Source organism: Crinia signifera, chromosome 5, assembly GCF_055691185.1.
Source record: "Crinia signifera chromosome 5, ASM5569118v1, whole genome shotgun sequence".
NCBI classification, from domain to species: domain Eukaryota; kingdom Metazoa; phylum Chordata; class Amphibia; order Anura; family Myobatrachidae; genus Crinia; species Crinia signifera.
In genome coordinates this window covers 120,973,150-120,999,551 of record NC_139221.1, presented here as the reverse complement: position 1 = coordinate 120,999,551, position 26,402 = coordinate 120,973,150, and the positions used below count along the sequence as shown (strand labels likewise).

The following is a 26,402-nucleotide window of genomic DNA, read 5'->3' as shown; positions in this document are numbered from 1 at the left end:
CCGCTGGTCCCAATCTCTGCACCCTCCCCCCCTACCGCTGCTGCCTGGTACCACTGTACTTTGCATATGGCCAGCTTCTATGGCTGTTTTGGCAACAGCCCATAGAAGGGAAATCGTGGTCCCGGTGCCAGGCACAGGAATCAGCACATGTGCAGTACAGATGCGGGTTCTGCGCATGCGCAGATTCCAGATTTTATGGGCTTCAGCATGGCAACCCATAGAGAGGCATCCTGGAGGGAGGGAACACCTCCCAATAGGACTGCCTTGGTGACTGGCAAATTGGACTTCCAATAGGAAGAACACACATAGAACAGACACTTACACTAGCACATACTATTGTTATGTTACATAGAACACATACATATAGACATACAAACACACACACACATAGAATAGTACACTACATTATGGCATCCTGCTGATGCTGTAGCCGGGTCAGGAGTACTACTTCAGAGGAGCAAATTTGAGTACTCATGTTGCCACATGCCGGCATCCAAAGGAGGTTGGAGCAATCCCCTGAAAGTGAGGCCCTCATGTACAGTACAGACAGCAGGTCCCAGAATTGACAGTGCACAGCGGATAGGAGCTTTACGCACTACGACACAAAAGGGCACAATGAGTTGTAAGCACTTTTTCCCCACAAGGTGAGGCATTGCACTGTCCAGATCACCAATCCAGGTAGTGGCATGCTCAGGTAGCATGCAAATCTCTTATCTGAGCTTCCCACTGCTGGCTGCACAAAACTATTGAGAGGCTAGAACTGTGGGATAGATCAAGTGTGGGGGGGAGGGCTAATGGGATTTAGTAGTATTTTCTAATGTTGGCTGGCTCTGCGGCTGATCCTTGAAGTAGAAGGAACTAGCATGTGGACCCGGCACCTGATAGGCTGTCCACTAATGACAGAGGACAGCAGACATAGCACATACAGTACTGTGGAGCCCCTCTCGTGCAATCTCCCGGAGCACATGACCCAATAAAACACACACCCCCCCCTCAATTGCGGCCCTGCACTAATCCACCAGTTTTGTACAAATGGCCTAATTCAGACCTGCCCCAGATGAAATATGTGCAGAGTAACCCATCTATTGCTAATCCATGCATTTCAGCACCTGAAGGGCATTACTAATTGGATTGAGAAGCTTTCAGGTTATTTTACTTAATAGAGGCATTTAGACCTGCATTTAGGGAGCTAGCTGGTCTCTGTAGTGCCACAATGAAGACCTAGGAGTTACCCCTGGTAAGATGGCTCTCAGTTCAGATACTGTATTTTTGTATGTGCTATTATCATGTACCCTTACAGTAGACAATGATATTGCCCAAAGTGGGTACTGATATCATGCAGTGTAGGGACCTCCAGTATCAGAGATGCCTTGAAGCAGCCTCCGGGCTTACCCGTATATTTGCAAATAAATTTAACTAATATCTCTTAATTACCTACTACCATGCGGTTTTTCAAATCTTACTGCTAATGCCTCTTGGTGTGCAGGGGCAGGTTTTGTATGAATCCAGAGGGTCCAAAAAAGCAACCACCTCTAAAAGACCCCCCGCTGGGGTAGCCACCAGAGCCCAAAAAGTAGGCACCCTAACACCTTCACCAGACGTCCTGGGCAAAACGAAAGGCAAAGGAAGAGCCTTGTGTTTAACCTCTCGGACCGGCCCCTCACTTCACATGAATTGTCGGTCTAAGATAGAGGTTTAACGTTTGTTCCGACTAATGTCACCAACCCATTCAATGACAAAGTGGATGTCTACAAGTTCTGCAGACAATTGCGAGTCAAAGAACACTTTGCCGATAGCCATCTGCCGATGGATGATTGTCCCATTCGAACCAAATCTATGTTCGATCCTGTTACCACTAACCCGTCTATTAAACACTTTTTCAAGGAAATGGATCGTTTTATTGTCTCCAACGAGCACAAGTTTACAGGCAGTCCCAATCTCTCTCGCCTGGAATTCCAGGCTCTGAAGAACCTAAGTAAAGATCAAAACATTGTCATCCGCCCCGCCGACAAAGGCGGGGGCATTGTTGTTCAAAACTTAAGTGATTATACCAAAGAAGCCTATAAACAGCTCAGGGACATGGATGTTTATATGAGAAACTCGGGAAAGATCCGACGCCAGCCTTCAAATCTGAATTGGACACTATTCTGCTCCGAGCCAAAGAATCACAGCTAATCTCCAAGAAAACTTGTGATGCCCTCATTTCCGCTTTTCCGAGGATTCCGGTATTCTATTTGATACCCAAACTACATAAAGATCCCTTGTGCCCCCCAGGCAGGCCTATCATTGCGGCCAATGACTCTTTGTTTTACATAGTGTCTGAGTTTTTGGACCACTACCACCAACCGGTGGTCCAAACACAGCCGACATTTCTGAAGGATACGGGAACATTATTGGAAAAATTGAAAAGTCTTTCTCCATTACCTGGAACTCATTGGCTGGCCACCATCGATGTGGTCAGCTTATATACCACGATCCCACATGCTCGAGGATTGGCGGCTACCTACGAACTACTCCTGAATAGCCCAGAATACAAAGGACCTAATTTACACCTGTTCATGTCTCTCCTAGAACTCACGCTCACCTGCAACTATTTTCTCTTCAATGGAGAAATTTACAACCAGAAGAGGGGGTGTGCGATGGGTTCTTGCGTGGCACCAAGCTACGCGAATGCTTATATGTTTAGTGTAGAAAAGGCCATTTTTTTCTCAGATCCAGAAATTTCTAAACATCTGACGATGTATTGTCGATACATCGACGATATCTGCATAATCTGGTCTGGGGATCAAGCCTCTCTTGTAAACTTGCTGTCTAGCCTCAATGATAGAGATATGGACACTAAATTTACCTTTGAGTACAGTAAAAGCCAAGTTAATTTCCTGGATGTTCAGATTTATCTGATTAATGACACTATTGTCACAGCCTTACATCATAAGCCAGTTGAACGCAATACCGTCCTTCAGGGTGGTAGCCACCATCCTCCAGCCCTCAAAAAGGGCCTGCCCTATTCCCAGTACCTGAGAATTTGTCGAATTTGCTCAGACCTTGTAGTGGCCAATAGGGAATAAGACATCCTGATGGAAAAATTCCTGGTAAGAGGGTACAATAAAACCAGCCTGGTACAAGCCAGACAACGGGCATGGAGCCTTGTCCAAAACAACTCACTGACCATCCCAAGTTCAGATAAAATTCACAAAAAAGTCATCTTCCAGTTAGACTTCTCTACCAATTCTCAAGCACTGGTCAATAAAGCCAAAATGTTATAGCCAGTGGTTAGTACCGATACTTCCCTCAAAATGTTTAAAGATAAATCCATCATGCCAGGGTATCGACGAGGCTAAAACCTCAAACAGTGGTTGGTACATAATGACAGCACTGATTTTAACAAAAAGGCTTGTTCCCATTTTTTGTCCCGGAAACCAGGCAACTATCGTTGCCTGGGCTGCACAACCTGTAGTGCAATGGAAGTGGGGGATACATTCTGTCACCCGTAGATATCCCTTAACTTGCGTGGGTAAAACAATCCGACCCTTCAAGGAACGGTTTGCCTTGCACCGGTCCAATATTAGAAAGGCCCTGGAGGGTACCCACAATGACCAGCCTGTTGCCCGCCACTGTAGAGAGTATAACCATTCCATATCCTCCTTGAGATTTAAAATGATAGATTGGATCCCCCCCTCCAGCCGAGGTGGAGACCGCAATAAAATACTCCTACAGAGAGAAGCACAATGGATCGACAGGCTCCAGACTGTCTTTCCAGGTGGCATGAACGAAATCCTCAGTCTGAGATGTTTTCTGTAAATTTGTACTTGTTATAGTTTTGATCTCAGTAAATTCAGTATACCTGCAGTGACATATTCGTTCAGACTGTCTAGTGTTTTTGTAGCCATGATGCATATAATGTACTGATCCTGTACTCTAACTGCTGTATTAATTCCTTTTCTTTTTTCATGGTGTTTTTTGTATGTAGGTTGCTATAGCAACCGTTTGGAGCGGCTCCACGCCCCTGGGCAAGTCAGCTGTACGCACAGGAGCGTGCAGCAATTTGATGACATCAGCGGACGAGCGCCGGGCTGGGCATGGACGCACCGGGGAGGTGACTTTCTGTTTGGGTAAGCTATTTAATCTTGTTTTTGCACATTCTGCCTTTGTATGTCCTGACGAAAGAGGCTAATTAAAGCCTCAGAAACGTTGACCACACCGACTGGGGTGTTGCGTTTTTATTTCTGTTAGTCTCCAGAGTGCTGGCCCAGGCACTGTTAAGTGTCTCTCTGCTCGTTATATTAATGGATGGCAAGGACACCGGGAGCTGCTGAATAGCATCCAGAGTGCCGGACACAAAGAGCCCAGTATCTATATATATATATATCTATATATATATATAGATATATATATATATATACATATACTGTATATATATATATATATATATATATATATATATATATATATATATATATATATATACACATATATATATATATATGTTGTTTAGGATGCCAGCACTCGCAATCCTCCATTTACATCAGCGGGGGTGCATATCTTTAGGCTGAAGAGTCCCAGGGGTATAGCCAATATACAGTACATGCCTGCTACGGTGGTGTTTCCTTCGCTGTGTGAGGTCTTGATAAAGGGCTGACATCAGCCCGAAACGTCGACATGCGATACAGTTGACTTGGTGATGTATTATTAAAAATTTTTCACTGATTGGCTTAATTCTGAAGACTGGTGAGTGCTCTTTTCAAAAAAGTACTATATATATATATATATATATATATATATATATAGGTCCAGTCGGCGGCACTCCCCCAATAAAGATATTCTCATAGGCAGAATTCAACGTTTCAAACCTTTTTATTAGCGGTTCTTCATCAGGATGTACAACAAACAAAAAATACATAACCATATTTATACATACCACTAAGACCTCTCCACCAATCGTGTCCGGCAGGTTTGGCGCCATTGAACGGATCAGCACGCCCCCAGCATGACGCGCACATCAAGCGCTGCGTGTCACAGACGGCCAGATCCCGTCCCGGCATCACAGCCCGCCTCCGTTGTCAAGGTGATCACGTACTAAGCCGCATTCCATTCAGGGAGCGTACTGACGATCAAGCCCGGCTTACCGCATCAGACGTGCTGCGCGTCACAGGACGCGTCATCACGCTCAGTCGCGCCTCCGTTGCTTGATCCAATCAGTGGATCCCAGGTAACTGCGGCAACAGTACACATAAACAAACTTGAACGATCCACATGTCACCAGACAAAACGCTGGTAACACAAGCATCGTAACAACAATAATAGTTCATTAAAAAAACATAGTTATGCTTCACCAACACCTAAATAAGAAAAATTGAAAGAACCAAAAACGAGTGCACATTAAACATTAATACAGACGAATGAACATGGTAAGTACTTAAGCATCATACAAGGTAAATGCATTACTGATCAATATACTACGATGGGATCAGGCATATTATAGAAACATGGCACTGTACAGTACATGTAAAAAACACAGTGGGCATAATATTTAATTGGATGTGAGCAAACCTATATCATCTACAAAAAACAATGTAGGCCTCTGAATTCATTAAGGCCTTTAGGAGCAAGCGTACCCAAATGCTGAATCCATTGTGCCTCACACTGTAATAATTTCCGCGACCTATCACCCCTGCGTATAGACTCAGGGATGTGGTCTATGATCATGTAGCGCAACATGGGAATGGTGTGATGTGCTTCAAAGAAATGTCGCGCCACTGGTTGGTCGCTGACACCCTTTTCCAAGGCTACTTTAATGGAGTGTCGATGCCCAGCCATCCGCTCTCTTAGCGTCCTCTCCGTTTTACCGATATAGCTGAGGGAGCAGGGGCAGGTTATCATATACACAATGTACTTGGTTGTACAAGTTACTCTATGTCTGATACCATATCTCTTACCACTAGAGGGGTGACAAAACGACTCACCAGTGGTAAGTGACCTGCAGGTGTTGCAGTTCAAGCACTTAAAGCAGTCTGGTCTAGCACTCGAAAAAGACTCATTGGTGCTTTGTTGTAGTTTACCAATGTCAGTTTTCATGACTATGTCCCGCACACTCCAGCTACACTCGTGGCAGGAGTCTTAGTGGTATGTATAAATATGGTTATGTATTTTTTGTTTGTTGTACATCCTGATGAAGAACCGCTAATAAAAAGGTTTGAAACGTTGAATTCTGCCTATGAGAATATCTTTATTGGGGGAGTGCCGCCGACTGGACCTATGCGCTGACCCCGAGGGGTTATGGATGGCACCCTATCAAGTGTGTTTGGTTGAGGAAGTGCTGCTCCTATATATATATATGATACTGCTCTACAACTGGTGATAGGAACCTCTTCAGACAAATTGAGTGTACCAATAGTACAAGTTTGGAAGTTTCACCCGTCTATGAGTTGTAAAATTCAGTTTTTTAAGATATACCCGTCGGATTTTTTGGGCACATAAAAGCCTATTCCTTCTGTATTACAGAGCACTTTTACAAAGTCTGACATCGTCAGTTTTTTACAACTTTTTAATTGAAGAGCACTAGCTCATCTACATAAACTCGACTGGATCCAGATCACCCCTGAATAAGTCCTAGTGGACGAAACGCGTAGGGTTATATCTGTGAGAATTTCATTCTGGTGTGAGATCATCCATTGGATCAATTATTTGAAAAAAAATGTTTATTCAAATAAAAACAGTTTTTTTATTCCATATACTGTTTGTGATACAAGAGTGGTGAAAAAGTATAGAGCGCACTTCTATTCTTTTCTTTTTCTATTCTTATTCCCAGTATCTTCATTAACAGCAAGGTCCTTTAGAAGTGCTGCCTAAACGTCAGTGCAAAAAAAAGGTCACACCCCTTTCCTTGAAAAAAAAAAATATATTTGTATACATAACAATGTACAATGTAAGCTTTCACAAGCAGGGTCCTTTCTCTGTGTGCTGATTCACCCAGCTAATAGCAGGAGAGTATGCGGGGGCACCTAATGTGTGTGGTGCATCTGCTATGGGGCCCTGGCTTCTTGGAGGGCCTTCAGCTCTCCCTTCATCCAGTCACTGGCAGCGTCCAAGTCCCGCAGCCCCCCACACTGCTAGTAGCATAAACCTACTTTCACTTCACTGCATTCCTCCAAGGTTGCAGCTGCAGTGCTGCATGGATGATGTAGAGGGGAGGGAGTTCCAAGTGCTGAAATTTGTGGGAATTTAGTGGGTGGGGCCTAATTGTGGGAAGTGCCCATCCCTATCTGAGTCCTCTGCAGCTGCTAACACTAGGTATTACCCACTCTTCCTCCCTCTCACCTCCTCTACTTCTTTACCTTCTGTGACAGGGGCTCTAGCTGGTATAACTGTGGCTCTACCTGAAGTAACATGTAAAAGGGCTCTACCTGGCATATTGGAGGCTCTACCTGATGTAACGCGAGCTCTACCTGGAGTAACAAGTGGCTCTACTGGGCATAACAGGGGCTTTACCTGGTGTAAAATGTAAGGGGGGTTCTACCTGGCATAACAGGGGCTCTACCTGGAGTAACTTGTAATGGGGACTTTACCTAGCAGGGGCTCTGGCTCGCATAATGTGTTTTGGGGGCTCTGTCTGGCATAAGGTATAACAATGTGTGTAAAGGGGGCTTAATGTTTTATGGGGATCTTATGTAATGTATATGAGGTGCTCTATCTGGTGTAATGTGTATATAAGAAACTGTAAATATCAATAATAATAAATAAGGGGGCTCTACATGGGATAAAGGGCCGTACAAGGTATTAGTTACTGTATGCACCTGGCAGTGGCCATTTTAAGCATTTGGGGAGCATGCCCAGCATTCGGGCATCCCTTGGCTTCCCTATTGCATTGCTAGATGTTCTGCACATGCACACGACATTTATTCAGTGATCTTATTCAGAGCACAGTAGCTACTGGCTCGCCCAACTGTCCATTCCCTTGCCCATGTAACACTACATCCACAGGTGGGACAGAGGAAGTGTCCAATTAGCGAGACTGACCTGCCGCAATCAACTATGGTTGGGAGGTACAGTATGCAGTTCTTAGTCATTGGTGTGGGGCCTCCTGATTGTTACTGTCTACATGGACAGAGGAGAACCCACAGAACCCAGCACTTCAGCATTAAACATTAAACAAAATTAAGAAAAAGCATGTGTGATTGGACATGGTAGCACTTATGGCTGCCACGGATATACAGTATTGCAAGTTGCAGCATGCCTATACACTTAAAGGCTGCATTGGCATCCTGCATGATGTACATCCTGGAAAGCAGGGAGAAAGCAGCAAGGGCATATAGTGATCCTATTTCAGGGGCTGCAACAATAGGCTGCAGGGTTCCTGCCTCCCCTGACTCTTCACAGCCCCTCCTCACTCAGTCTAGGTGTTGCTTCTGCTACCAGATCAACTTGTAGTATAGGGAGTGGGGCCCGGGATGGAAATTATTTAAGATAATAGTTTTATGAGTCTGTGAGATGTAATAAAGGGGCTTAAGGTACATAAAGTATTTGATGTCGGGGTTAATTAATAATGGGGTTATGATGGCAATTATTGTGAAGGGGTTAATTATACCAATGAGGAATGGTACATTCTGGTTATGTATTTATTGATTCTCACTAATGCTTTTTTACTGACCTTTTATTTACCCTTTACTGACACTATTAGCTTTTACGGTTATTTTTACTTACACAAATTTACCATCTCCCAATCAATCAAGGCCTCTCCCAGTCACTTTTCCTGTCTCCCTCTCCCTGTCACCCATTTCCTATCCCTGTCACCCTTTGCCTCTTCCCATCATTCATAGCTTCTAATTGTCACCATTTGCCTATCCCTATCACATGTCCATGTCACTCTCTGCCTCTTGCTCTCCACACCAGCCTCTCCTCATCACCTAAATAATCCTCTCATGGTCACCGTCTGCCTCTCCATTTCCTGTGAGCCCACACCCTTAGTAATGAGGCCACTCCCCTTTCTTTAATGTGGTGCCCCCTCTTTCCTTGCATGGCTGTAACTGATGCACTCTGTATTTTATGGTGGAAACTACTCTGCAATGTATGGCAGTCACTGATGCTCTATGTATTGTATGGCTGTCATTGTTCCTCTTTGTATTACACTGTATGTTGGCCACTTTGACGTTATCCGCATTTTATGATGTTCCTATAAGTAGAGGGTATCTTCATTATTACCGCATGTATTAGAGGGGGAGAGGGGGCGGGGGGGTGGGTCAGGGTGCCAAACTGAGTCTTTGCCCCGGGTAACAGTAAACCATTCTTCAGCCTTGTGTGCACTCAATTCTACATGATCTCCATTACCGTTAATAACAAATTTATTAAATTTTAACTATTTTTAATTAATAGTTCAACATTAATTTGTATGTCTTTTATATTATTTTACTGTAGATCATAACTTCCTTCAGATCTTCCATAAATTATTAATCAATTGCCTATATAAAATTTCCATCGAAAACTAATCCAGAGTATTAATTGTTTCCATTTTATGACTCCAGATGTCTAGATTTCTTAATGCTAACCTATGCCTCAAAAATATGGGACTTATTAAACAATTAATGATTTCCTTATCCTACTAAACATGCTAACCTTGACTTTTACAATTAACTCTTTACCATCTCAGGTAATTATATGTTGATTACATTTTTGTCATTCAATTGAAATTGCATATTATCCCTGTGCAGAAAAAAAGACATACTGTATATAATTTCTACAACTAGAGATATTGTACATACAGTAGTACAGTTGTACTAAACATTTTGTTTTGAGAAAATTGGTGCTAGGACAAGAAAACATGACTACTAAGAATATATCTTCTACTGTATTTGTTTGTACGATGTAGTGGTTAGGTCAATTCCCACCATGGTTAACTGTGTGGAGTTTGAATATTCTCCCCGTGTGTGCGTGGGTTTCCTCTGAGTACCCTGGTTTCCCCCCACAATCCAAAAACAAACTGGTAGGTTATTTGGCTCCCAACTAAATTAACCCTAGAATGACTGTGTGTGCATGTATATGTGGTAGGGGATATAGATTGTAACTTCCTCTGGGGCAGGGATTGCTGTGAATATTCAAATATTCTCTGTAAAGCACTGCAGAATATTCTCTGTAAAGTGCTGCAGAATATGTGTGCACTATATAAATAACTGGTAATAAATACTGTACAAAAATAAGAAACACTCATTTCTCACACAGGAATGTTTTAAGAGATGAGGGCCCATGAGCAGCTGACCCCACACACCTTACCTGTGTTCTATGTGTCAGTGCAATGTCCACTGTACTTGCCCATAGACTGTTGATAGAGTTGGCAGAAAAATTACACGTGGCACTTGCCATAAAGTATGTCCTACTTGTACCAATATTTTAAACCATCCTATATGCTCTGAGGGGCCACTAGCTGGAGCCTAACAGATCAATTCAAGCATTACTCCATTCTGCTGTGCACATCTGACAGCGGTGACCTCATGTTTGTCTGCCATTTTTATGGGCTGGGAGCTAGTTTCTTTAATGTTTAACAGTAACTTTTGCTATTAGGTATCAATGAAACTAAAAAGACCTTACTAATACAACAGACTGTACACCCATTATTGTAAACATGCAAAAATCATTATGCTTAAACACGCGCATAAAAGCATAATTTGCATCAAAAAAGCATAAGCAAACAGCCAGTGACAAGAAATTCTTTAATGCTGGTGGCTGTCATTGTTAACATGCACTTGCATCTAAACTACTCTCTGCATCTTACCCCTTTTATATTGCCTCTAAAACCAGTGTTATTGCCGGTCTGCTGCTTGGTCAACCCAAATTCAGGTGCGGTGTCAAAGCACCAAACCTAATAACCCATCAACCAACTAGGCAATTCAACCTAGGATAAGAGAAGAGATAAAAGCAGGTTGCCGTGTGTATAATGGGTTTAATGTAAAAGGATCTGACCCGGGACGGACCTGGGATCAATATTCCAGGTCCGTCATGGTGTTTGATTTTTGTGAAAAGTTTATACAATGTTGCTGATTCTAATTCTAAGCCTTTACTCATTAGAATTCCATTAAACAAAATATTACTCCTCAGTGAATATTATATTTACCACTAAATGTCACACAGTTAGTTAGAGCTCCACCACATTTATTGAGTTTAACGTTATGGCAGGATGACACAGTGGATGGTATGGCTTCCTCAAAGAGTATGATTGGAATTTTAAAAGCTATCACCAAAAAAATTTTAAACCTAGCAGTAACCTAGTATAAACACCTGATTTTAGTTATAGGGCTTTTCTGCCCACCTTTTTGTTACTGATAAGGATGACATGTCAAATCTGACTATGCAATACAGTACTCTTGGTTGTAATTCTAAATATACATATAACAAATTACTCATGCATGGGAGGGTATAGTCACATTAGTCACATCAGTATTCTATTAGTATTTAATTAGTATTCTACTAACACAATGAACTGCTGGAGTTGCATTTGCATATATGACTTATAATCAGGCCAGTCATTTTACAGATTATTGCAAAAATGTGTAGATATATGCCATATTGATTTATTTAGAAATTGCCATATATTTGCATTTTTAAATCTATTCAGTTTTAATTGGTGGTAACATTTTATTATTTTAATACTAAGCCTATGATCTGAAATGACAGTAGTGAAACCAAGTTTGCCACAACAAGTTACAACACAAACAACGTAAACTAAAAGAAAACATAAAAATCAAATAAAGAAAAAAAATTGTCAAAGACTGAAATACTAAGGGGTTTATTCTAGTTCATTCTTTCTGACAAAATCCTTCTTAGATGGACAAAACCATGTGCACTGCAGGGGGGCAGATGTAACATGTGCAGAGAAAATTAGATTTGGGTGAGTTATTTTGTTTCTGTGCAGGGAAAATACTGACTGCTTTATTTTACACTGCAATATAGATCTCACTTTGAAGTAAAACCCCACCCAAATCTAATTCTCTCTGCACAAGTTACATCTGCCCCACCTGCAGTGCACATGGTTTTGTCCATCTAAGAAGGATTTTGTCAGAAAGAATGGACTAGAATAACTCCCTAAGTTTGGAAGGTCGGAGAAGGCTATTAAACTAAACCTTACATAACCCGACTGTAAAGATTTCATACAGATTTATATTTAAATGGTACAACAGTTAAAAGCTAATAGGGAAACAAATTCCTTAATGGCAATTTTTAGAGTGCAAATGTCATAATATACTATTTCAATAAAGAGGATAAAAGATGTGTTTCTTTATATAATATATTAACTTTCATTAAACAAATAAAGAGTATTGAAATATTTGTTCTATACGTATTGGTCAAGTAGAATTAATATCTGAGGTAACAAAATGAATGCAAAAGTATTCTTACAAAGTTCTCTTTAGCTGAAGCAGAATTAGCACTGTTATAGGCAGAGAGTTTTGTTTCGCAGAAACCCAATGTGTGTCCCCTATTATGACAGTGTTGTGGCAAAGGTGAACATGTAAACCACATAAACACACTCTGTATCAAATGTTCTTGAGGGAAAAGTTCCTGGATATTTGCCAAAATGCATGATTACTTCCAAGGAGTACATAAAGAACACTTCATCAAATCTAGCACTGTACAAGAAACACTGAAAGCAAATACTGCTACAGAGGTCACCACTTAAATAGCGTGTCAAGGATCTTGCAAGTGGATTTTTGGAAAGAGGAAAATTAGGAGCCTATAAAACCTAATGGTTCCCTTGCCTTCTGTCTCAGTGAAGCACGCATGCCTATGTGCAATATTGAGCTAATTTATTTTCTTTGCAGCTTTCACTTAATGCTTAGATACCAAATGTAAGTGTCAGAAAACAAGATAAGCTAAGCAAAGCAGCAAGGGTATCAATAACAGACATGAACAAAAAAGACATTTTAATTTAACTTTAAATGATTCCTTAGATACCATATATAGAATGTCTTTTCAAGCATGAATTATATTATTTTATTGGCTCATGGGTTTGTTAAATGTTGGCTATTGTTTTTTTTTTTTTTTTTTTTATATATACCTATTGTATATACTGTATTTGTTTTCATAAAAGAGAAAAAAGTATAGTTAATATAAACAGACTAATGCCCTTTTCAGGCGTTGGAATGTAATGCCACCAAGTTCTGCGCCGGTGCAGGATTCTGGCTGAACTTGGACATTTTCTTAAAGGGGCAATCACTTACAAGGCAAAACCATGCATTGTAAATGATTGCCAATTTAAAAAAAGTCAGAGTTCGAATGGCATCCCACAGTGCTGGCAACTCTGGTGGTATTATATTCCGCCCTGGGTGTCCACTCACAGTGTCTTGGTTTGATAGTCAGGAGACCAACACCATATGGTCGACATGCACAAGTTCAACATAGATAAAAGGTTGACACAAGCAAAATGTTGACATGGCAATGACATTTGAGAATTTTCTCTTTTGTCTACTTTTTCATACTTAACCATTCATGTGGACTCAGATTTTGAATGGTAGAGTAGTCCAAAGCATGCTGAGTGAAGCAAGCCATATGAAGGGATGTGGTACACTAATTTGGAGTCCACATGATGAAATATACAAAATTGACACCAAAAAACATGAAAAACTCATCTTGTCCTTTTTGTGTGTCGACCATTTCCATGTCAACCTTTTGTTAGTGCTGACTGTTAGTCTGACCACCTTGTGCATGTCAACCTTGTAGTGTTGCCCTATTGACTGACGAAATAGACACTGCAGACCCTTTATAACATAACCTTCAGACTGGCAGCAATAACCCAGGTTATTTCACGTGACTATGGAACAGCCCTGTTTGCGGTTCAGTCTTGAAGGGCCCATTTGAAATAACCCCGGTCAAATGACCCGGAATTTCAACCCAGGTTGAGAGCAGGATTGCTGTGCAATCTGAACAGGTAACCTGGATCAGATCTACCTAGGAACCATTTACAGCATAAGAAGAGCCGGGCAGGCGGGCAGCGGCGGACAGCACGTCTATCCCTATCCGCACCATCTGTTGGATCCAGCACCCACCAGGCTGGAGCTTACAAGACCGAGGAACACAATACACGGAGCGGCACACTGAGCTCCGTCACGCACCTTTGCCGCCGGCTGACTGGGTAAGTGGTAAGTGAGTGGGACGCCGCTCACTGCCATCACACCCCCTCACCGCAATAACATTTACTCGTATCGCACCTCAGGCTCCCACCACGTATTCCGCAGTGCATGGGACATAAACCTAGGAGGTTTATGGTAATAAAGGGATCTGCTGATTCCCTCATTCCCCACAGGGGCCCAGCACACCTTCCCACTCCACCATTACTTTTAGACATAAACTGCAGGAGGTTTATGGTAAAAAGGGGACTGCTGACACCCTCATTCCCCACCAGGGCTCATTGTCATTGACTTATCACCACCAACTCTATTACAGAGTAACATTTGTGCCCAGGACACCCACACCCCATTTTGTTTACCCCCACTTACTGTAAATACCTATTGTTATAAACAATAAACATATTTTCTTTACTTACTGCATATGTATCTTATATATATATCACTACCAACACACACTAGGTGAGCGCTTAACTATCCTTCTTCTGTACAGCATAAGAAGAGCCAAAACTTGGAGATGAGAACTTCTCCAAGCACCAGCACTGCACCTGTTCGTGGTGACATCACTGACCTGGTAATACCCCAGTCTGAAAGGGGCCTCAGCCAGGTCACTCTCAGGATGGACCTGTGTACAATATCTCAATCATGTCCTGGCTTTGCAATTTGAAAGGGGTTTAAGAGGAATATTTACTGTACTAAAACCTCTAATAATGAAAAGTGGTGATGTTGCCCATGCAACTTTTCAGATTTTGGCTAAAATTTCTCTATAGCATCCTTGAAAATGATAGACCAAATGTTATTGAATGCTATGAGCAACATCACCACTTGTACTTATGTGTAGTAAATCTAACCATAAGGGGGAGATATTTCAAACCTGAGAGAGACAGTGGAGAAGTTGTCCATTGCAGTGAATCTGATTCTAGCTATAATTTATCTAGCATAACCTATAAATTACAATTTAAAAGTTGATTGGTTGCTCTGGGTAACTTCAGTTTATATCTCTTAAATGTGGCACTAACCGTGGTGGCAGAAAGTAGCCAGGTCACTCACCCTGATGGTGTGTAGACACCCGGGCAACAGGGAGGGCACTGATGGAGGAGGTAGAGTGGAGCCACATCACACACCATGACAGCACTGAGGGAGGGACCAGCCTTTTGGCTAGATCCTGCAGAACAGTATCTGGCTAGTGCCACAACCCGATTTCAAGCAGAACACAGGGCAGCACAGCATTCAAATGTATGTGTTATCCATGAAATCAAGTCCTCCTGCCATCCTGTCAAACCTTGGCTTGCTGCTGTTGGTTCTGGTGGCTGCGCGCCTACCGCATATGTTTTATCCGCAGCATAGGAGACTGTGTACAGTCTCATTGCTGCCAAAAGGGTGCCGCTGAACAGGACCCGCTAAAATGCTAGGTGTGGCCCGAGCCTAACACCGCTTATGCAATGTCCTCTTCCAGAGGCTGCTTGGAGTTGTAGTGCCTTGCCTGAATGTGGTGGTCATCCTTTAATGACACTGGCGACATCCACATCACTGATAATCGCTCCACTGATTCCCATAAAGACCCATTATAATTTTCAACCCCATAATCATACAATTGGTATGACCATTTTGACATAAGGTTATGAACACTAGAGGATTTGTGAATATGGACTTATCATTATTTTATTTAAAATGGGTTTGGATGATATATCTTTAATTAATCCCTGGCCCCCAACACATGTTTACCAGGGATGTAATTCATATAATCATGCAGGGTGAATGGAGCAACAGTATAAATGGTCAAGGGCCCCACCTCTGTTCCCTTATTTCCTGCATTCAGCCACAAAGAGCATATTGATAAAAAAGGCCAGGAGAGTATATCACAAATGGCTGAACTAGGGCTTATTTCAGGACATTCAACAAAAATTGGATATTTTTGTTTTTGGGGGAATTATTCTTCAATGATCTTTTAGAATTGTACTGATTCTCATAAACAAAAAAAAATATCTATCACAGTGGAAGAGCTTGAATTATTGCTGCCTACTATAAAAGCACATTGATTTCTTTCAACTTGCATTTTGGCAGCATAGCTGATATTTTTGCAGCAGTGCTAAAAGCTAAGGTTATTTTTACATTAAAGAAAAAGTTGTATATAACTTTGATTCAATAACATGAATAATGATTTGATCTTGAAATATTGTTTAACTAGCTTTTTGTTTTTTTAACCCTTTAAGTGCCAAGTGAATTTGTCGAAATAGGTGTGAAAATTGGCAAGCAAACATTTCTATTCATCATCATGACCTGTAATGTTTACCTTATATAGAAAATATCTTTTTTTCTACACTACATTTTTTATTTGAATTCATATAACAAATGTGAGCGGCACTGGCATATTGTGCGTATTTTGAAAATCTCTCACAAAGATGTTGGCACTCAAAGGGTTAATAGACAATTCATTGGGACACATTAATAAAAAGTTGGTTGATTAAAGTTACGTTGGTTTGAAAGATGTCAATTTTTTTTAAATGGTGGTTTCAGCCACTGGAGTTAAAGGGGCAATAGTATTATGTACAAAATGTACCTGGTTTCTGAGCATTAGTGAATATTTAATTTCCATCTTTTCAATTTCAGTTGCTGCTTTAAATTATTTGTGCAATCAATTTTCACAATTTTTAGACTTTTACTCATTACACTATTGTTCAAACATACAAATAAGTTCATAAATCAGCCATGAAACTTATACTGCTTTCACATTGCAGAAATGGGTAATGACATGGTATTCTTAAATGGGACTTTAAAACGGGTCTAAGCCTTGAGACCTTTAACATTGCAGGTGAAAACCGTTTAAAAAATCATTTAATACCATTCAAACATTCAACCCGTTTAACCCCCAAGGGACACGTTTCAAGCCATTGAAATAGAGCTGTTCAAACTGCCAAAAAAAGGGCTTTAAAACGTGTAGGACTCTGCTTTTTAACCGTGTTGAAATACCGGTTAACATTAACCGGTAAATCAACTCTGGCACTTTCACATTGCAGCCTTAAACGTTTTAAAATGGGAAAAAAACAGCAATATACCGTTTTAAAAGTGCGATGTGAAAGGGGTATTAATTGGGATTCATGACAGTTTTGTATGTTACATCATGATAATGCCTCTATCATAAACAGCCCAATCTTCAGTAACATAATCCCACTAGTGAACAGCTCAATGTCTCACACATCTCTTACTGCTGTTAATGTTCCAGTGATCTGATTGGCTAATTAACTATGTATGCATGCAGGCACAAGAAGGAAATAGGCATTGATAAAATGGGCCAAATATGATAGGGTGTAAGAATCCGAAAGTGAGTGATTCTGGGAGAGTTTTCCCATTTTAAAAGCGGCAATCAATAACATGGCAAAATCAACCTGTTGTTTTTTTTTACCAGTGTAAATGATTGCCTCTTTAAAAAAATGGGAAAAATCTCCCAAAATCTCTTAACTTCTGATTCTCACACCCTATTACATTTGGCCCAAGACGTTCTGAGACTAGGCACAAACACCTTTACAATTTAAAAATAAACTACTTTTTATGACAACAAAAATTAGGATGCAATGCAGCAAAACGTAGATGCTGAGCTGTTGTAAAGATGCGGCATTACCATTTCCCAGAGGGCTTGCCCCGCCGCCTTGTCAAATCATCACGCCCCCCCCCCCCGCCACTATATCCTCTCAACCATGCGAGGAGATGTGTCACAAAGACACATCCCCTCACATGTGCCCGCAGCAGGAGAAATCATTGGATGGCCACAACCATCCAATGATTTCCCCTTCCTTCACAAATATAAGTTAGTGGAGACTGACTTATATTTGAAGGCAGCGGAACGAGGACAGGGAGAGGGGGTGGCAGCTGATCAGCTCTCCAGCCCTGGCACACCTCATCCTGCTTGCAATCCCCTGGGTACGCCCAGCATTTTCATGAGGATGCCCATGAAACACTGGGCGTTCCTATGGGAAACACCCGGGTCCGCTGCCCCATGCCCCTGACCCTGACTGCTATATGAGAACGGATGGCTACATTGCATATCTCCTTGGCCATTCGCAGTCAGGGTTTGCATCTGATCACAAATGCGCAGACCCTGACCATCAAGGCAGGGGCGGAATTCAGTTCATTGTGAATAAACCAGAATTGGCCCCAAAATGTATAGTCCACACACAATACTATAAATAAGGCCAAGGTAATTGTAGTGATACACATTTGAGACAGGAGACATCTGTAGATGATTGCTGCTATGAAGTAGGCAAGGAGAGAACCAACCAATAGCTTGTTAATTTACTACAACATTCACAGAACTTTGACTCATATTATGGTGTAAATTACATTAAAGGTCCATTCACTTTGTGATTTTGAGCTGAAAGCAGCTCAATTTTGTTGTTTGAGCTGCTCTCAGCTCAAATGCTGCCCAGTGCGTATGACTTAGCGATGTATGCTGATACGCGCTCCTGCATCATCGCCGGCCACTCTTTCTTATCTTCTGTTATTACCAGCAGATGAGTGACGGGTGGATGGCTTTCCATAGGGAAAGTCATCCAACCCCAGCAAAATTGCTTAAATGGGCAAACATCCCCCAGTGTGTATGCACTGAGCGATTTTCAGGTCAGCAATTTTCCCCATCATCGATGTCTATACAGACTGGGCAAAAGCACCTAGTGTGTATGGACCTTAACTACTAGAACATAGCTGCTGTTTACTTATGAAAAACCCCACACATCACTGTAAGAATTTTTCAGATAATTAAAATGACTTGTAATGTATATTTAATAAAGCGGCTACAGTATACCTTTATAAAACAAAATAACTTTGGATCTTCAAATCTTTTGTTTTAAGAATATATTTAATTTAATCTGAATCAATTCATAGATCTTTTAAACAAACGTCTTTAAACAAGTGGTTGGAAGAAAAGTATTAAAACATAAAAAGTCCATAAAGAAATATTAATGCTCTAAACGCATAAGAGAAGTGAAACTAACAGTGTCATCTTATCAGATCCAACTACATTACATATGATTATTTACACAAAAATGTCAGCAAAAAGAGTGTAATAAGTTTTTACACAATTAAGTCTCTTTTAGAATGTTGTAAATAATTTTTATTAATAAAAACTGATTAATTAGGAAATAGTGATTATATTAGTATGCTTCCTGAATATTACTTTGTATATATTCAGTTTACCCTAATAAAGACTACCACCGTGTACACTTCAAATATGTTATTTAATTTTTGTTTTGCACAAAGAGCACTTTATATTATTGTTCATTTAGCCCATTTCCGCACCAAATATCACTGTTGCACTGATACATGATGTACCTTCATAGTGTAGCTGTATTTTATTATACTCAGAGAGAAAATGCAGCCATTGGCAACAGTTACTATTTATTGACCAATAGTAGAAATTCAGAACTGTCAATATGCTAAGCAAATAGCTCAAAAGTTCTTTGTTGCTCACTATGTAACTTGCTATAACTTGCATGAATGGAATGTACAACTTCGGCCTTGGATGACATAGGTTACATTAGAAATTCAGCAACTGTCAGTCATAGTGAGAATAATTAAACGTGAAGTCTCACCTCTTGGTTCAGCATGGGCTTGTTGCGTGAGCTTTTTTTGGTGAGTTATAAGGGTGCTATCCAACTTGTCATATCTAATCATTTTCTCCCCTGAAGATTGATAATCTGAAATATCTGTGCTGATGATGTTAAAAAGTGGATTTTCAATGCCTTCTGCTTCTGCCTTCTCTTCTCTGACTGCACAAAACAGAGGTCACAGGAGCATATCATTGCGAAAAGCATTTCAATGACAAGAACATTCCTTCGAGTAATGCCATTGCTGAAAGATTGGAGTGTATCGTCCTCAAATGTCGCCAAAACAGAATTAGGTTAAAATTAACTCTCCCCCCCAAAAAGAGAATAAATGATTAAAATAATTACAAATTGCACCATGACAAGCAAGAGCAAAATTTCGCCCACAGCCATTTGTCTGTAATTAGTTAATTAATCCTTACACAAATTATGAGCAATAACTCATCAAGCAAGGCTCACCCATCAGAAATTCAGCCGACTTGGATTTATTCTGCTTAGTTTGCTTCAGAGCCTTCTGCTGGAACTTCTGGAGGGAAATTGTTAAATGAATAAATTAGCTAAAGAACGAAGATCATCATTTATGATCCACAACTAACACAGAATTTTAAATATGGGATGGCATTGAAATGTCATTTAATTTACATCTCTGCTGAAGGGGTCAAACACTAATTGAACAACATGAGTGGAAGAATTAAATAAAATGATAAGTAAAGTTAAAAGAAATGGCATATGAAGGTCAAACAAAATACTTATATTTATAAATATTACAGTTAAACGATCTTCGTTATGTTTGTTCATATTTACTATATTTTTATAAGCTATTAGTTACAATTGAATCAGTTATGCTGATTTGTGAATTGCCCAACATTTCTCTATGTTAAATGCCTAGTTGCCAGTGCATTAGTACTTACTATTTCAGCGTTTGTCCAACACAAGCAATGTCCAAGTGATTATTATAAAAATATCATCACTCAAAACCATGGTCATCATTATTGTTCCCTGTATTGATGTATACATATCATTCAAAGTGAATGCTAAGGAGACTATGGCCCTTATTCTGGTCCACTGGCAAAGGTAAATTCCCTCTCAAATGGACAAAACCATGTGAACTGCAGGGAGGGGGGCAGATGTAACATGTGCAGAGAGATTTAGATTTGGGTGAGATATTTTGTTTCTGTGCAGGGTAAATACTGGCTGCTTTAATTTTACACTGCACTAAAGATCTCACTTTGCAGTAAACCCCCACACAAATCTAAATCTCTTTGCACAAGTTACATCTGCCCCACCTGCAGTGCACATGGGTCCTTATTCTAGTTGAACCGGACGGATGCGTATTTTCTGACAGGAACTGAGTGTTCTTAGTACCGCCTTCCGCATGGATCGCTCACACCGTCCGAATGCGGTAAGACGCCGACCAAATGGACCGCGAGTGGATTTTTCATGTGAACACCTCCTCCATCTGTGGGAACCTCCCCATCATTCGATGGTCGCCAACCATCGAATGCTGGACCGAGTGGTCAGGCAGCACCGAGTGCTCCAGACCACTCGGGCATTTCTACGTGCAAAAGCAGAGTTATGGGCTGGCAGCTGGCATTCGACTATGTCATATGTCAGCCCTTCACGCCCCTCTCCACCCCCTGCTCGGATGGTTCCGTACAATCATTTTCTGCACGGCCGTGTTTGTACGTGTGAGGCATTCGCACATGCGCAGATACGCCTCTGCACATGCGCAAACACCAACCGTCAGCTGTCCTTCTCATTTGTAGCCATCCGACTCAATCAGAATAAGGGCCATGGTTTTGTCCATTTGAGAAGGAATTTGCCTTTGTGAGTGAACCAGAATAAGGGCCAATAAGAGAGTGCTGACTATGCTCCATCAACTGTTCACAATTAGCAACATAAGTATACAGTATCTCCATTAAGAATGGGCTTACACATATACGCAGTTACAATTGCAACTTTCTAGAGCTGGTAGTAAACCATCACAAACTCATTTTGTACACATTCACAGCCTTTACACAAATATGAGGAACACTGAAGTTAAAGGTAGGCCTATGGCTATGCAGACTGGACACAACAGTAGTGATGCAGGTGCTATGTTTGTGTATGTAGGAACCCACAGCTGATGGCATATACATGCCCTGAAAGCGATCAAGATATGACTGCACTTTTCCAACCACTCCCTGTTAAACCTCCAAGCAGTCACTTCCTGTAAATCACCTCTCCATGAAATTCTCCTTGTAAGTGAGATTGCAGTGGTTGCTTGATGTATGTACATTGTGATCGCAGCACATGTGCAGTTGGCTGATAATTGCTCTTCTACCTGAACATCGACCATTGCACACAAACATGAATTTTATCCTAAAATCTCTTTTCTAAATGATGTTGATGCTAATATACTTTACCTGAAATAAAATATATCATGGCAGTGACATATAAAAATCACGGATCATGGATTGGAGATATGACCCAATAAAGGTTCCAAAGTGTACTTGTCCTGCTACTACCATCATTCTTGTTGAGATCACTGCTTCTTGTAAATTATTACATAGCATGTCTTAAGTCGACCACAAATGGTAAGATTTTTAAAATTTATATGGTTGCTTTCCACCAATCAGAACAACCAATTGTTTAAAGATTTCATGTGTGGGCATGATGTGCGCACCCGCCTGTCATGCATCTAGCTCGCTGACTTAGCGCACATCATTCAGTGTGTAGGCATGAAGAAAGATGCAGCAATGGTGTGGTATAAGATTTGCAGTTATTAAATGGTTAAAGGACACCTCAAACCCTCTGATCATTTACTCAGTCGTTTGTGTGCATGATATCATTTGGTCAGGAGTGTTCTAGATTTCAAAGGAAATTGTATGAAACATTGGATTGTACATTACATCTATCCGTGACTGCACCTTTCAGACCAATAATAAATCATTTCCTGTGAGCCTCAGCATCTAATTGGAACTATCAGAAAGGGAAGCCAATAATGTACAGGCTGCTCTAACTATGGTAAACTGTAACTTTGCCAAAACACTGTAGCTCGTAAGCATGAATGGACAAAGTAACAGTAGCGGGTCACAGGTGAGGAAGCATGAAGTGCAAATCAGAAAAACAAGAGAAAGCCAAGCCTATGTAATTAGTACACACCTACCTTAATCTCTACACCCCTTATGCTAGTTAAGATCTTGATCCACGGTCCTGGAATCTCCTAACTATGGGGGTTATTTATAGTCAATCACTGTTGTGCAAATTCACAATCCTATTCATTATCAAAGGACTGCGCATTTGTATGGATCAACTATATTTAAAGTGTGAAAAGATAAATTGTTATTTATCTAGTTGGCTAAAGATAACGTTGCAACGATCTTTTCTTTGGTTTCAGTGACATATTCTCTATGAGACTGACTGTAAAACATGTCTCAAGGTATTAATTCAGAAAATATCCAACCGCACGTGAAAATAATTTGTTGCTAATTGTCCGTTATATTCCATGATATTAACAGATATTTCAGTCACCAATTATTATGCTCATGGGTGGTGCATTACCCCATAATAGTTACCATTTATGTGTTGACAAGTTAACTATAATATGGTTCTGCACTTTTAAGTAAATGTAATTGAAATAATTGCAGTATTTGTTAATTCTTTAAAAATAATTCTATTATCCTTTAAATACTGAAAGATAAAAAATCTCGCAATTTATTTTACATGTAAACTTTTTTCCAGATATCTTTATTTTTATGCACTTAGTTTTTGTGGTTGGCGCTGAACCTCTATGGATGAGCAAACACTCGAGCCGCTGATCCTCGGCAAAGGGGGGCTGCCCTTTGAATAGTAATGCAAGAGGGGGTGTGAGGGTCTGCGCTCAGAGTGTGCAATAAATGACTGACAGTGAGTGTTGGATAAATGCAGTTTTATTTTCACTGACAATGTATCCACTGTGCCGTTGCGTGCAGCTTAGGGTGTTTGGACAAATGCAGTTTTGTAATCACTGACAATGTATCCACTTTTCCGTTGCGTGCAAGGGGTTAAGAACAATGGGGGGGGGGGGGAAATGAATCTGTGCTGCTGGGCAAGCACACAGATATGGTGGGGTGGTTGCAGTCAAATGGGGGAGAAGAAAAAGTCACAATGCCGATAAGCAAGTAAGTGGTGCGGGGGGCTGGCGTCCCGTTCAGCCCGCAGTACACTATACCTGTTCTCGCCGGGGGTTCTTGTCCTCTCTCCTTCTTCCTCTTGCTGGCTCTGTCACACCTGGGCTGAATCGGCGCCTTGTCCGCTCGATTCGCCGGTTACCACGGCTACTGCACAGATGGGACTTCCGGGTTGAAGTCACGCGGGATTCGCGCCTTGGTCTGTCTGATGCAGTTGCCGCGCGCTCGACTCCCAGCCGGGAGGAGACTTGATGTGTCTGTGAATGTGGCTGTAAGACTCCAACGCGTTGCGACCCTCGTGGGTCTTCTTCAGGGAGTATACTGTGTGCTGATCTTGTATCTGTTTATATCCTATTTGCGTCCTGACGTATGGATGTGCGGTGGCCATTTTGAGTGAGGGCAAAATAGCCCATAGTCGATATCTCATGCTTATGGTTCGGGGGTGGGTGAAATAAAAGGTGAAGGGGAATAGACAAGACAGGTAGACACTGATGCTTATGTCTACGTCTGTTTGTGTAGGTATATCGCACAGGTACCGGATTTGGTTATGTAACTCGTCTTATGGTGAAATTACGGCGGCCATATTGGTTGAGGGAAATTTGCCCATACATGGGTTTCTATTTCTCTAAGATGGGTGTCACTCTTGGAGGATCAGTGGTAGTGCTGGGGAACAGTGAGATAATGAACTTGTCAAGCTATGTATAAACATGTACTATGTGAGTATATTGTTCTCACTGGTCTTCTATATCGTAGTGGGACGGGCGAGGGGAGGGGGGGTTTGGTATGGTAATAACTAGCTGGTGTAGGAGGGGTTTGCGGGGACTATGGCTAGCAGTCTCCAAGGGTTGTTGTAAGATAATCCTTATAATAGCCAGGATGGTGGTTGGTCAGTAGTGACTAATGGATCTGACCTCATTGTCAGCATTGAGTCCCCTGGGTAGCATGGATCTCAGAGTGGATCTTCACTCTGAGATCCATGCTACCCAGGGGACTCAATGCTGACAATGAGGTCAGATCCATTAGTCACTACTGACCAACCACCATCCTGGCTATTATAAGGATTATCTTACAACAACCCTTGGAGACTGCTAGCCATAGTCCCCGCAAACCCCTCCTACACCAGCTAGTTATTACCATACCAAACCCCCCCCCTCCCCTCCCCCGTCCCACTACGATATAGAAGACCAGTGAGAACAATATACTCACATAGTACATGTTTATACATAGCTTGACAAGTTCATTATCTCACTGTTCCCCAGCACTACCACTGATCCTCCAAGAGTGACACCCATCTTAGAGAAATAGAAACCCATGTATGGGCAAATTTCCCTCAACCAATATGGCCGCCGTAATTTCACCATAAGACGAGTTACATAACCAAATCCGGTACCTGTGCGATATACCTACACAAACAGACGTAGACATAAGCATCAGTGTCTACCTGTCTTGTCTATTCCCCTTCACCTTTTATTTCACCCACCCCCGAACCATAAGCATGAGATATCGACTATGGGCTATTTTGCCCTCACTCAAAATGGCCACCGCACATCCATACGTCAGGACGCAAATAGGATATAAACAGATACAAGATCAGCACACAGTATACTCCCTGAAGAAGACCCACGAGGGTCGCAACGCGTTGGAGTCTTACAGCCACATTCACAGACACATCAAGTCTCCTCCCGGCTGGGAGTCGAGCGCGGGGCAACTGCATCAGACAGACCAAGGCGCGAATCCCGCGTGACTTCAACCCGGAAGTCCCGTCTGTGCAGTAGCCATGGTAACCGGCGAATCGAGCGGACAAGGCGCTGATTCAACCCAGGTGTGACAGAGCCAGCAAGAGGAAGAAGGAGAGAGGACAAGAACCCCCGGCGAGAACAGGTATAGTGTACTGCGGGCGGAACGGGACGCCAGCCCCCCGCACCACTTACTTGCTTATCGGCATTGTGACTTTTTCTTCTCCCCCATTTGACTGCAACCACCCCACCATATCTGTGTGCTTGCCCAGCAGCACAGATTCATTTCCCCCCCCCCCCCCATTGTTCTTAACCCCTTGCACGCAACGGAAAAGTGGATACATTGTCAGTGATTACAAAACTGCATTTGTCCAAACACCCTAAGCTGCACGCAACGGCACAGTGGATACATTGTCAGTGAAAATAAAACTGCATTTATCCAACACTCACTGTCAGTCATTTATTGCACACTCTGAGCGCAGACCCTCACACCCCCTCTTGCATCTTTATTTTTATATTTATATTTTTTGAATTACAAAAAGTTTCATTATTTTACTTAAGTGTGTGCAACCATCAGATAATTATTTTTCAAGGTGCTGCCAATACAAATAAGTCTCAGAGGGACGAATTCAGATGTGGACACACAGTTGCCCAATGTTATAATTCTGCACATGTGTCTTACTATGAGTCATACAATGGACGCATCCTGATTTTTGCCATTCAGAGACACAGTTCAGAAATGGATGCAGAGTCAATAGATTTTAGTGGCCATTACTAGGGGGTTTCTAAGTCAATATTGTTACATGTTGCGTG

The 26,402-nt window shown here is 41.5% G+C and overlaps 1 protein-coding gene across 1 annotated transcript in view; it reads right to left on the bottom strand.

The window, feature by feature from the left end:
* Positions 1–26,402, bottom strand: part of LOC146005725 (uncharacterized) — a 286,436-nt gene that overhangs the window by 237,835 nt on the left and 22,199 nt on the right. Inside the window, exons 6-7 of the mRNA XM_083145153.1 lie at positions 20,162–20,228; positions 19,691–19,867 (exon numbers count right to left, since the gene is read on the bottom strand). Of these exons, the coding sequence (XP_083001279.1) occupies positions 19,691–19,867; positions 20,162–20,228 (244 nt within the window). The remainder of the gene's footprint in view (positions 1–19,690; positions 19,868–20,161; positions 20,229–26,402) is intronic.